This window comes from Micrasema longulum, unplaced genomic scaffold, assembly GCF_059751315.1.
Source record: "Micrasema longulum isolate JH-2025_06_02 unplaced genomic scaffold, ASM5975131v1 h1tg000416l, whole genome shotgun sequence".
Classification (NCBI taxonomy): Eukaryota; Metazoa; Arthropoda; class Insecta; order Trichoptera; family Brachycentridae; genus Micrasema; species Micrasema longulum.
The window spans coordinates 1-12,304 of record NW_028277616.1 but is presented as its reverse complement, the minus strand read 5'-3'; the positions used below and the strand labels follow the sequence as shown (position 1 = coordinate 12,304).

The following is a 12,304-nucleotide window of genomic DNA, read 5'->3' as shown; positions in this document are numbered from 1 at the left end:
AATTTGTGAATTCTCTATTTCTTATAAATTTTATTCTTCTTACAAATAATCAAAAGAATATATGAATCTTTTTTGTTTCCTTTTCCACACCTAATGGTGTATAGGGCACTGCATTGGTATACAAACCGTAATGTATCCTGATAATTTGAAAGATGAACAGTCTTGCGCTACAGGTGCCAGTCCAGATATTTATAATTTATTCTAGTGTGAAAACACTTAAATGAATATTTCACGTCAGCCGTGTCGGGAATTAAACCCGAGATCTCTTACATGGTAGGCAAATGCACTGACCATTAATTAGATCACAAATTATTACATAAATGTGTATTATATTTTAGTAATTTTATGTTACTTAGTATGTTTGTTGATTGTTATGTCATTTGCAAAAACGCACTTGAAATGTATCGAGTAATTACCTTGTTTGTTGCTAACCGCAGGTAGTGTATTTATACTCCTAGCATACCTTCATTCTCCATTATCTTTTACCCACATTGTTTTGTGATTGGCAAACAATGGAAAATAAAACCACATTTATGTTTTATATAAAAATCATAACATTTATAAAAACTATAATATTTATAAAAAAATATAATAACGTTTAAGTAACTAGTTTTGATTAAAAAATATATCTTATTGATCCCAACCAACCAAAAATAATTAAATATCCTTTTAATTGTTGTAGGTGGAAGCCGACACGTCTCCACCATGACCTGTCCAATTTGTGTGGACATACTTTCCTTCTTGTCCTAGAATCTCATACGTGTGAGCTCCGAAGAAATCTCTTTGAGCTTGGAGGAGATTGGCCGGCAGGACATTGCAGCGGTATCCGTCGTAGAAAGATAACGCGGAACTGAGAGCGGGAACTGGCACTCCGAGGAGCACTGCCTGAGACACTACCTCCCTCCACGACTGCTGACACTTTAGAATAGCCTTCGAGAAAAAGTCATCCAGTAGCAAATTGGAGAGTGTCGGATTTCTAGTGTAAGCGTCCTTGATATTACCCAAGAACACACTCCTGATGATGCATCCACCGCGCCACATTAGTGCGATTCCTCCATAGTTGAGCTGCCAGTTGAAAGCCTTAGCCGCTTCTCTCAACAGCATGAAGCCCTGAGCGTATGATACCATTTTACTGGCGTACAAAGCTTTTTGTATTTTATCGAGAAACTCCTTTTTGTCACCTTTGAATGTGACGGTTCCCGAAGATAGAATCTTACTGGCGGTGACTCTTTCCTCCTTCAATGCACTGAGGCAACGCGCGAACACCGCCTCTCCGATTAACGTGACAGGCGTCCCGTACTCGAGGGCGGCAATAGCTGTCCATTTCCCGGTTCCCTTTTGACCGGCGGAATCCCGAATTTTACTTAGCAAAAATTTTCCATCGTCATCTTTAAAACGGAGAATATCCTTGGTTATGTCGATTAGGAAAGAATCTAGCTCTCCCTTGTTCCAAGTTTCAAAAACGTCCGCCATCTCATCTTGGCCCATTCCGAGTCCTGTCTTCATGAGGTGGTAGGCTTCGCAGATGAGCTGCATGTCACCGTATTCGATCCCGTTGTGCACCATCTTGACGAAGTGTCCTGCGCCGTCCTCGCCCACCCAGTCGCAGCATGGCTCCGCTCCTGACTTGGCGCAGATGGCCTGGAACACGGGCTTGATGTGAGGCCAAGCTTCCTTGTGTCCTCCGGGCATGAGAGAAGGTCCGTAGCGGGCGCCGTCCTCTCCCCCGCTGACGCCAGCGCCGACAAACAAAAGCCCCACCTTATTCAGCTCCTTACACCGACGCTGAGTATCCGTGTATTCTGAATTACCTCCGTCGATAATGATGTCCCCCTTGGAGAGGAGTGGAATTAATTTTTTGATGAAATCGTCCACTGCCGAACCCGCTTTGACAAGTAACATAACTCTCTTGGGGCTTTTAAGTTTGCTGACCATATCCTCCATCGACGTTGCACCAATAATTTTCGTACCTTTTGCTTCATTATTTAAAAAATGCGTTACTTTCTCCACCGTTCTGTTATATGCGCACACGACGAAACCTTTAGAATCCATATTCAAAATAAGGTTTTGGCCCATCACAGCCAACCCAATAAGGGCAATATCAGCTTTTGAGGACATTTTCAATCACCTCATTCACTGGATAATACAACGCGAATATTAGGAACGTATTTCACAAATAAACTAACATGAGGGCTTTTTCATGTTAGCAAAAACAAGAAAAACTAAAAAAATATATACCAATCGACCCGTGATCTACTTGGAATCTGGTTGGAATTTGGAATCAAAGCCTCAAGCCTGACAATATCTTTAATCTGTGGTCTGACACTTACAATTTACAATCTCCAGCTCCAAACTTTTAAGTTATGACGAACTTCGGACACATCGGCTTAGCTCTCAGATCACTTTGGAACTGCGTTCAGAAAGTTCGCCTGACAAACAGACGACGCGCACGTTTATTAACTCTTAAAATACTGCGGTAAATAATTCCTTTGCACGCGGTGATGTAACATCGTCTTACCACAAGAAAAAGAACGACTATTCTAAAGTTTAGACATTAAAAAAAAACGTGGAGACGTATATTGTTCAATAATTCAATTTACATAATTTATAAAAATAAACGTATAATTTAGCCCCGTTGTAGCTAAATAAATGTTAAAGAGTTGACTGTGAAGGGCCACCACGTCTACCGTAAAATAAACGCAATTTGCGCAACGTTTGCACTAACGAACACTCATTTTAATAATAAAATTTTAACGTTTGAACGTGTTGTTCAATTGTGCAACTTGCCATGGTGATTTGGCATAAGTTACTGAATAATAAAAAAAAAAATTGACAGATGTCATTTAAACAAAATGGCCGCCACGGGCCGTCAAAATCTACCCGCGCCAACAAACCCTAGATAAATAAGTGAATTTTCCAGGTGCTCATTACGTCATTCCTAAAATACGTTTTTTTCTGTGGTATGAATACGGTCTTCTTTAAAATTTTAAATACAGATTAAAACACATTTGAAAATGAAATAAAAACAGTTTTTCGATTACCTAAAATATGTCAGCGTAACATTTGTTTGACTGTTTATTTTATATTTTTAGAATCGAAAAATTTATTTCGTATTACCGTTTACTTTCATATTCGGAATTAGTTAACGTTTTATGCTTGCTGTGGCATTTAACAATATTTTGTTCGATATTAAATCTACCCTTTGTCATGTTGGCGCTTAAATAAATTATTAGTCTTAATACCTTTTCACATCTCAGAAAACCATTTTATTAAAAACCGATTTGGTTTAAATTATATTTAATTATACAAAATAGAAGAAAAAATTAACACCCAAATATGAGTTAATTATGTATACAAGAACAATTTATAAAAAAATACGTACATATATTGCATTGATAGAGATTTTTTTATTTGTTTTGAACCTAACTTAACGACAGTCCGAGGTGATCATTTTTTAACGGTAGCGTTATATAATAGAACACAACCCAGACTCTTGACGTTTGACCGGCGTTTGACATTGGTTGACATTTTAAAATCATTCATCATTGACATGATTTTCACGAACACTTTTACGTAATTTTGACGTTTACTACATGTGAATGTGGATGCAACATCGCGTAGGCACAAAAACATCGTGGAAAAAAAACCTCAATATGTCGATGTTTTGATGTTTTTTTTTTTAAATTAATCAATTTAAATAATGTTTAATCCTACTCAAACATATCTTAGTTATTACGACGTTCCTAATATACCCTTGTATTTCGAGTTTAATAATTTAAATTTTTGAAAAATAATAATTTTAGACAAGCTTTTTATTTCTAACTGACATTATATTTTTTAAACCATTGATCCTTAATTATTTGGGGTTTGGCTTCTATGCATTAAAAAAAATGTAACGGATTACTAAAAAAAAACAAGGGATTACTAAAAAAACAAGATCCAAAACCGCTGAATAAACTACTTCGAAAAAAATGTGGGTACCCATAATATTTTATAATAAAAAGCATGTTTAAAGTATTTACTTACACTTCTAGATATAACAATATTATAATGGAAAACATAGATTTTTATAGTAGTTTTAAGGGTTTCTATAATAATAAAATGTGTATAAATGCGGAATATTCAGAATGTAACAAAATCTCTCTAAAAAAAAATTTCCAAAAAATCCTCAATCGAGTTGAGATTCCTCGCAGTTTGGAGAATTCCCCACAAATTGGCAAACCCTGCGCTTAGTACGCATCTGCTGATTGAAATTAAATTATGTCGTGTTGTGTCGTTTGTAAGCATCAAAATACTGCTGGCATTAAAAGGGAATACGGTAGGATCACATTTCATGCGTAAGAAGCGAATTCACAAATAATATTATTTAATAATTCGATTATTTTACCGCCTGTCAGATTGTTAAATAAAATAAAGTGGACATTTTGTTAGTATTGTTAGGGTAGTCGAATTTTTTATCCGGTCATCTATTAATAAGCCTTAGTATAATATTGAACGGTATTAATTTACTGAATTAATAAATGATTTTTTTATGTTTGCCTAGTAAAAGTACCAGTTTTTTTTTATAGTCGAGTCAATAAAATATTTTTTATGGTAAAATATAACATGATATAACCCAAAATTATCTTATATTTGTGTATAATGTTCACGGTCTGGCAACATTACGCGGCCACTTCACGCTTGCACGCAGGTGGGATGTCGCGTCTCTACTCTCTACCCCTCTTTTGGGGTACTTTTGGACACAGTACGACAGTGCGATTTATATAAACTTGGTTCTACGCGCCTTCTAGGATATAGTAGGTAATTCTATGGTTTGTTTACAATGTTATATTTCACCTTGTAAATGCCTAGAGATTAAAATAAATCAGTTTTAAAAAGAAAACGTTTTTTAATGACGCTACACAGAAAAACGCAAACGTGTAGGTACCCATTGTGAGAAAATGTTAAAATTTAATCCGCAACTGTCTAAAGCAGAACAGACGTATTGTTTTATTCGTTAATACAATCCAATAGATTAAATATGTAGAATTTTTATTTTAAATACATACAGACTACAGACACATATTACAACAGAGCTAGAAAACATTAAAAAATTAGAATATAAGAATTTAAAAAAAAAAAATATTTAGACAAAAGAAGAATCAGGCAGCGTGGTTATTGTCAATCAATGTGAAATTATCCAGAATAAATAAATAATTAAAGTGATTTCTCTAACCAACCAATTACAGGCATAAGTCCTGGCAATATTCCCTTTAAAAAGGTTCCCAATCTATGTTCAAATATCTATAAATCTTGACAAACTCTCTAGAAGGGTAAATCTAGGATTTTTCTACATTTAATAAAAGAATATAAAAAATATTGCTCATAATTTTAAAATTTCTTTATTTTTTATAATTTCCTGTAATTATAGTAAGTATCTTGCTATTAAATGATAATTAATATACCTTTGTTAGCCGTTTTTACTTTTATCAATCATTAATGCATTAAGTACATTCATTTTGTTATCAGTACTAAATGTTCTACTTGCTGGTTAGGTAGGTACTTATTGTTTTTAGTTTTTCAGTATATTTGAAATATATTATATTTTATCTTTATTGTTATTTGTAATGCACCGTCCTGATATTATTATGGTCCTTACTTATAAACCCGGTATAAAGTTACACCTGGGCATAGTGTCTGAATAAGGATGGGAATACCATCCCTATTACAGTGGTAGAAAAAGGATGGTATTCCCATCCTGATTTTTCCACTATGCCTAGGCGTAACTTTATAACAGGTTTATAAGTGAGGATTGTGTACTACCCTCAGAGTAATTAATCTGTAGAGAACCCCTTAAGATCTATTGCATAGAATAAAAGCGTTCCAAATTTTTGGTTTGGTTTTAGTTTGGTTTTTAGTTTAACAAAAAAGTGTAATGGACGAAATTCCCAACCCAAGTACCTACGGCCTGTTTTATTGCTGTAATCTGTAGCTAACTTCGTGGTCAATAATCATAGAATGGTTATTTTCCATATGGGTGACTTTATTAGCTTATTATTCTAAGATATTACCCATTATATCTGTAAAAGCCTTTCATACGTTGATTGTTTTCATAATAATAAATAAATAACACATTGTACTTGCAAGCTTCTTTGCCGGAACCAATGAAAGCAAATAAATAAAAAATATTTTTAATTACGTTGATTTAATCATATTGTACCCTTACTCCTTATCATCTTACATCTTTCTGTCCTTACGGCACTGCAATAGTACATAAACCAAATGCAGCGTATCTCGATTATTTGTTACATGAAGACAAAATTATCAGTCTTACGCTTCAAATGTTAGTCGAGGGACTTTGAAATACTGTAGTGCAAAAAAATGAACTTTTTTGTGGTCGCGTGCTAGTGTTGTGGCCGCGCGGATCTACGATCCGCGGTTTGAATCCAACTCTACCACAACTCAACTCCCTTTTTTCCAGCTCAAGTTATTTACGCTCCAGGAAATGGTCGAAAAATTTTAATATTTTGGTAAATAATATGAACTCGTATGTTTATTCATTTTTCCAATTGAAATTTATTTATATAAATGAAAAATACGTTTTAAACTATTCCTTGATTCACCCAGACATGAAAAAGAATATTTTTTGGGATATTTTTTTATTGTGGTTTTCCAAAATTTGTCCCCTGAGTGTGTACCATGTTCGTACCAACAGTGATAATCCGTTTGCGGATTACAGGCGATCTTCTGATTACCAACAAATTAATCTTATTTATTATTAGTACAAATAATATAATACCCAACGACAACCGTAAACAAACACGCTAGGTACCAGTATAATTGTTTGGGTTAGTGTAATAAATAAAGTATTATCAAATACGATCTTAAGCTAATTTCTGGAAGCGCGTCCAACCAATAAAACAGTAAAAATTTCAGAAAAAATATCGTTTTAAAAAACTATTACTTTGAGACGCCTTTCGTCTAACATGACAACATTCTTATAAAAATAATTTCATTTATAAATAAGACACAATTTGATCGGGCAGAGCTTTATAAAATTTAAAAATAGCTGCCGTATTACAGTGAGACGGTCAGATATTTTCCAATGCTGGTCGATTTAAAGTTAGTAAAACTTTAAATTTAATTTAGTAAACTCGATTTTCCATTATCGTTTTTCAATTTCGGAATTAAAAAACCGCTATTTTTAGGGCGTCGATTATAATAGAAAGTTAGCAGATTTATCTTCAATAGCCTTTAAAGTAAAACATAATTTTCTGTAGGAAAATCTATGTAATTTGACAACAACGCTTTGAGTATGTCCAAATGTTTGTAGACAGGCTGGATTTCCTCCCTAGGAAGTTATTTAGATCTAAATTTATTGCAACAGAGAGGGAAAATATTTTAAGAAGGGAAAATGGAAGTCTACCAAGTCTAGGCATTTACAGGGCTTATGACCTGTCATTGGCTGGTTGAGGTGGCAACTTTACACTCAGTGTAATATTCACTATTTGTGCCAATCTCACCCACATGATTAAGGTTTCAGCTCTTTGACTTTACAAAAGCCAACATTGAAAGCCCCACCTACTTACCCGGATCCATTTTAAAGACCTTGTGGCCTCTGTTCAGATTTGCACATTGCAAAAACATTTTTTTAGCTGCAATATCTATCGCCGTCAGAGCAACCTAAGTATAAACAGTCAATTTGTCTGTCACCCTCCATATATTTTTTTCAATTTTAACGGCGATAGGGTATGTCAGTTCATTAGCTTGTTAGTAAACCGGAAGAAACAAGTCCGATCGAAAAAAAAAACAAAAGTCAACGGATGGAAGAGTTGAAACCAGGCAATGACAGGAGCCATGTAAATAATTGCCTAGACTTTTATACATACTAGGATATATTTTTTATTAAAATGTGTAAATATCTTCGTCGATAAACTACAATTTCGATTTTAAGTTTTTTTTTGTGTATATTGCTACTACTACTACCATCACGCCATTTCCCCGTAAATACCGTACCGTAGTATAGGTACATAACCACCCCCAAAAAATATTATTTATACCACTCCGGAAGGCAGACGAAGCAGAGGCAGACCAAAATTGAGATGGCTGGATAATGTGGAAAGTGACATTAGAGCGATTGGCCTGACGAACTGGAGAAGAGCCGCGGGGTGCAGGGACGAATGGAGACAAATTCTGGAGGAAACCAGGGCCCACAACGGGCTGTAGCGCCACTGATGATGAGTATAGGTACATAGTATTTACGAAAAAATACATCAATTACATGCAGAGTTAAAAGGAATGCAAACACCACTATGTCCGAACATGCACTAAAATTAGGTTAATAATATTTAGAGATATGTTGCAGCATATGAGGGGGTGGGGGTTAGGAAGTGGAGGGGCTAAGAGGTTGAACGTTACACGGTTGGTTAATTTTTTGATCAAAAAGTGGGCTATGTTGTAAAGATATTTGAATATTTATTAGGGAATTATTACTTTCTAAAGCTTTTTTAATGTGAAACACCTCTAAGATGTTTAATTTAAGTCCTTTTTTTATTACTTGAATGTTAAATTTTTACTCTTGTATCCTTATTAAAATAGTGATTTGAGTTTATGAGAAAATCGGTAAACTCTACGATAGTATTGAATTATAATTGAACGTAATTATGCAGAAACCAGCCAGCCATAGAAAAGTGAAACTGAGAAAATAGCACTTTTACGAAATGAGTGAATAATCAAATCTACACAACACTTGGAATGTTTTTGACATTGACAAACGATAAACAATTTACTATTTTTATTTTTAAAGGAATAACCCGCTAAGCCTCTATTTTGCTTGTCAGCAGGTGGAATAGAGGGGATATGGAAGGAGGTAATGAATAATGCACCACAACACCCAGACAAATTGAGACAAAAATCTTTCTTGGATTTTGGTGGGAATCGAACCCGCGACGCCAGTTTCACAGTTAGCCGTCTAACGAACTGCGCCACGGCGCCTGAATGAATACATTATTTTTTCATATATTACAAACAAGAATCTAATTATGTATTTGACTAGTTTAAATGATTTTTGAAGTACCGTCAGATTTTGCTAGTGCTGTTAGTGTTTTCTGCAAATGAGGAAGTTCAGTGGTTTTTTTTGATTTTTTGATTTTTTAAAAGACTGTTAAACTAAGTCAAATTTTTTTTTAATAATTTTTATATATCGTATTATCGGCGCTACGATTTTTCAAAGTTTTGTATTTCTGAAATAACTCCGCGTGTAACGTCAAAGGTTCATTTCCGCTTATTCTCATTCAGTTCTTCCTATTGGTCCAGAAGCGACAAGCAGACCGGAAATCTTCCATAGCTCTCAGATCATAGGTCGATTCACATGAAACAGTGACGTTATTTAAAGTAGTGCGTTTTTATCAATATATTTTTGATTATTTTTTCTGTACATTTTCAAAAACCTTTGTTCTACAATTTAATGCTCTAATTTTTACCCCGCGTAAGAAAACATTTTTTTATCCAATTTCCCGTAGGGCTGAAGTTCCTCATTGAGAAATGCCGTTTTTGTTATCGACACTATTTTCAGAAGGTGATTATTACATTTTTTTGTATAAAAGCGGTCTAGCTGTTTTCAGCAAAACATAGAATTGACCTTACTACACCCGATAACACCAAAATGTATTTTTTTTTTTAAATTGTAGACTGGCTCCTTTCTGCATTACTATGTTCAATTGCAAAATGTAAATGATTCCATTAGCTTACCTTATTTAAAAAAATGTTTTTTATTCAAAGCATTATTTATTCATGCCTACCGTTTTTGGTTTATCTTTGGTGCATCGATAAATAATTATTTTAATCGGTTTCTATTTTTGGGTGAACGTTCCAAAAGCATCGCGCTTACAGCAAGTTAGTTTGAATGCATGTCGCGTCATAGTGCATGCCTATATCTATAACCGCTGCAGGCGTAACTTGGGCGTTACAAATCACAAATACGCATACTGAGTAACACGATGAAGGAAACGAAGACTTGGGACGGTGCGTAGTCGCCTATGTTTGCATTCAGTTACTCAGTCACTCACAGACTCACACCCAGTCCTGTAGTAGTATTGAGGCCTCACGGTTCGTTGTTCGTCCGCTTTCAGTTTGGAAACTTGTTGTCGTCGAGTGACTTCGTTGTTTACAATCCATTTCTAATTATAAAACTGCGGTTTCTCAAATTTACACACTTCGAAATAAGTTAGTGATACTGTGACGGTAATTATAGGTATGTAGGTTAACCATTGTTTTTTAATTACAGCCGCAAATAATATTGTTGAATTTGCAACGTTATTTACATAAAAGTACAGAGGCCTAGGTGCCTACACGGTTTTCTGTAATAATATACCTACCTATCTACACCTACTTACAAGATATATGTAAATAATACAGGTTTGTGGAAATACTGTTTTTCGTGGGTGGCAAAGAAAATTTTTGCCTACCTGTTTTATTGTTAGCTTGTAAAATTTTTATAATGTCGACTGGTTAAGGAACGCGACTGCTCGTTTACAATTAAACGTCATATTTAAAAAAATTAAACATTAAATCATTTACATAAATCAACGTGTTTATTTTCGTTGATACGTTCAGATTGTAGGAGACAATTGAGGGGTGATCTATTCTCAACTGGCTATTAATACGTTATTTCAATAACGATCCCTTTCAAATTAAAAACAATATTTTCATCCCACAGCACAGTTGAATTTGTAAGAATTTGTAAAGTTATATGTAGTTTTAAGAGGATTTGCGTTGCCTGAGAATTTTTACGAATAGGTATTTGAACATTGTTTTTCTGTCACTCTCTCGCAAATGCCCCCCCGATACTGTTCGAAAAAAATAACTCCATATCAGACTGGTTATGCCTAATTAAAATCGACGTTTCATTGTGCCGTTATCCGCACCCCAAAACTGAACTGATTTGGTTGCTTAAAAAAAAAAAAAAAACGAGTATCAGAATGAAATGTTCTGTATCAGTTCGTTTTGAGATATTTGTGTACGTTCGAAGACGGCAGATAAAACTGGACGCTTCTAAGATGGTCCTAACTCCCATAAAAAAACAATTTATCAAAAAAATAAAACGACGGAGACACACCAATGGTAAATATCTATAGTGTATAAAAAAATCACTGCTCTAGAGCAGTACGGCACGGCTCTAGTGCCATAATCCAGCGATAGAATACGGAAATATGTTTTTACGAAGCATAGAATTAAGAATAGCCCAGAAACCGCATACGCGCATCGAACAGAAGGCGACTAAACTACTCTTAAAGGAGTAGTTTTACGTTATGACCCATTAGTTTCTTTATAGACGTCTAAAGTGTATGAATACTGCTGGGATCTTAAAAAACAGGATGGGATCACATTTTATGCGTAAGTAGCAAATGCATGTGCAAGTAGCAAATGCATTACTTCAAAATTGATTTATTTTTTCATCCGTCAGGTTGTCAAAGAAAATAAAATGGACGTTTTGTTAGTGTTACCAGGGTAGTCAAATTTTTACGCTACTTTGCTCATCTAATGAGAACATCGAACCAATGAAAATCGGACCTCTAGGATTAAACAACGCCGTTGTGGATATTTGGCCGTCATTATATTTAAAACATCAAATATTATTTAACATGACATAAAAATATCCGTTTTATGTAAAATAAAATTTGTATTATTTTTTTATGTTCAAAATTCATTAATTAAATTACTCTGATTAAATGACCCTTTACTTGTCTACTCTGTTGAGTCAATCAATGTTTCCGCGTGTATAATAAAATTTTAGAGAAATTAACAAATTGTTTTTTTTTTAAATATAATTATCTTACATTTGTGATAAGATTATATTTTTCGCGATCTGGCAACATTACGCGGCGACTTCACGGATGCGCGCGGTGAAAGTGGGGCAAAGTGGGGGGTTTTTTGGACACAGTTCGATGTATTCAAATATGATTCTACGCTCCTTCTGGAGTATTCTTAATTCTATGGTATGAAGAAAAGTCAAAACGCGTTTCCTCTCAAATGGTTTTAACGCTATGGGTTATCTTCGATTACGACCACCCTGGATCAATCTCTGGTCAATCAAGTACGATGCTGTACCTACACACCTTGATAATATTTATTTTATGCAATGTAGCCAATAAAAAGTAAGAATACTTATTGTTCGATACGATCTACAAACGTAATATATTTTAAGTAGCCTTTTATTTTTCATCACTACCGTGAAATTTATTTGAGAATGTGAAATGAATGTCCAAACATAAGTTATATAATAATGAAAATTCTAATACTGAACTTATTACGGTATAATTAATTA

General features: G+C 34.4%; 1 protein-coding gene across 1 annotated transcript; it reads right to left on the bottom strand.

Moving 5' to 3' along the window:
• Positions 1-530: 530 nt before the first annotated feature.
• LOC148281713 (6-phosphogluconate dehydrogenase, decarboxylating-like) lies at positions 531-2,407 on the bottom strand. The gene has a single exon (XM_088226209.1). It carries the CDS (start codon positions 2,116-2,118, stop codon positions 670-672), a length of 1,449 nt encoding a protein of 482 aa, XP_088082335.1. The 5' UTR covers positions 2,119-2,407; the 3' UTR covers positions 531-669.
• Between the last annotated feature and the right edge of the window lie 9,897 nt (positions 2,408-12,304).

Coding starts and splice junctions, on each gene's coding strand:
- LOC148281713 (XM_088226209.1), bottom strand. CDS start 2,118: ATGTCCTCAAAAGCTGATATTGCCCTTATTGGGTTGGCTGTGATGGGC.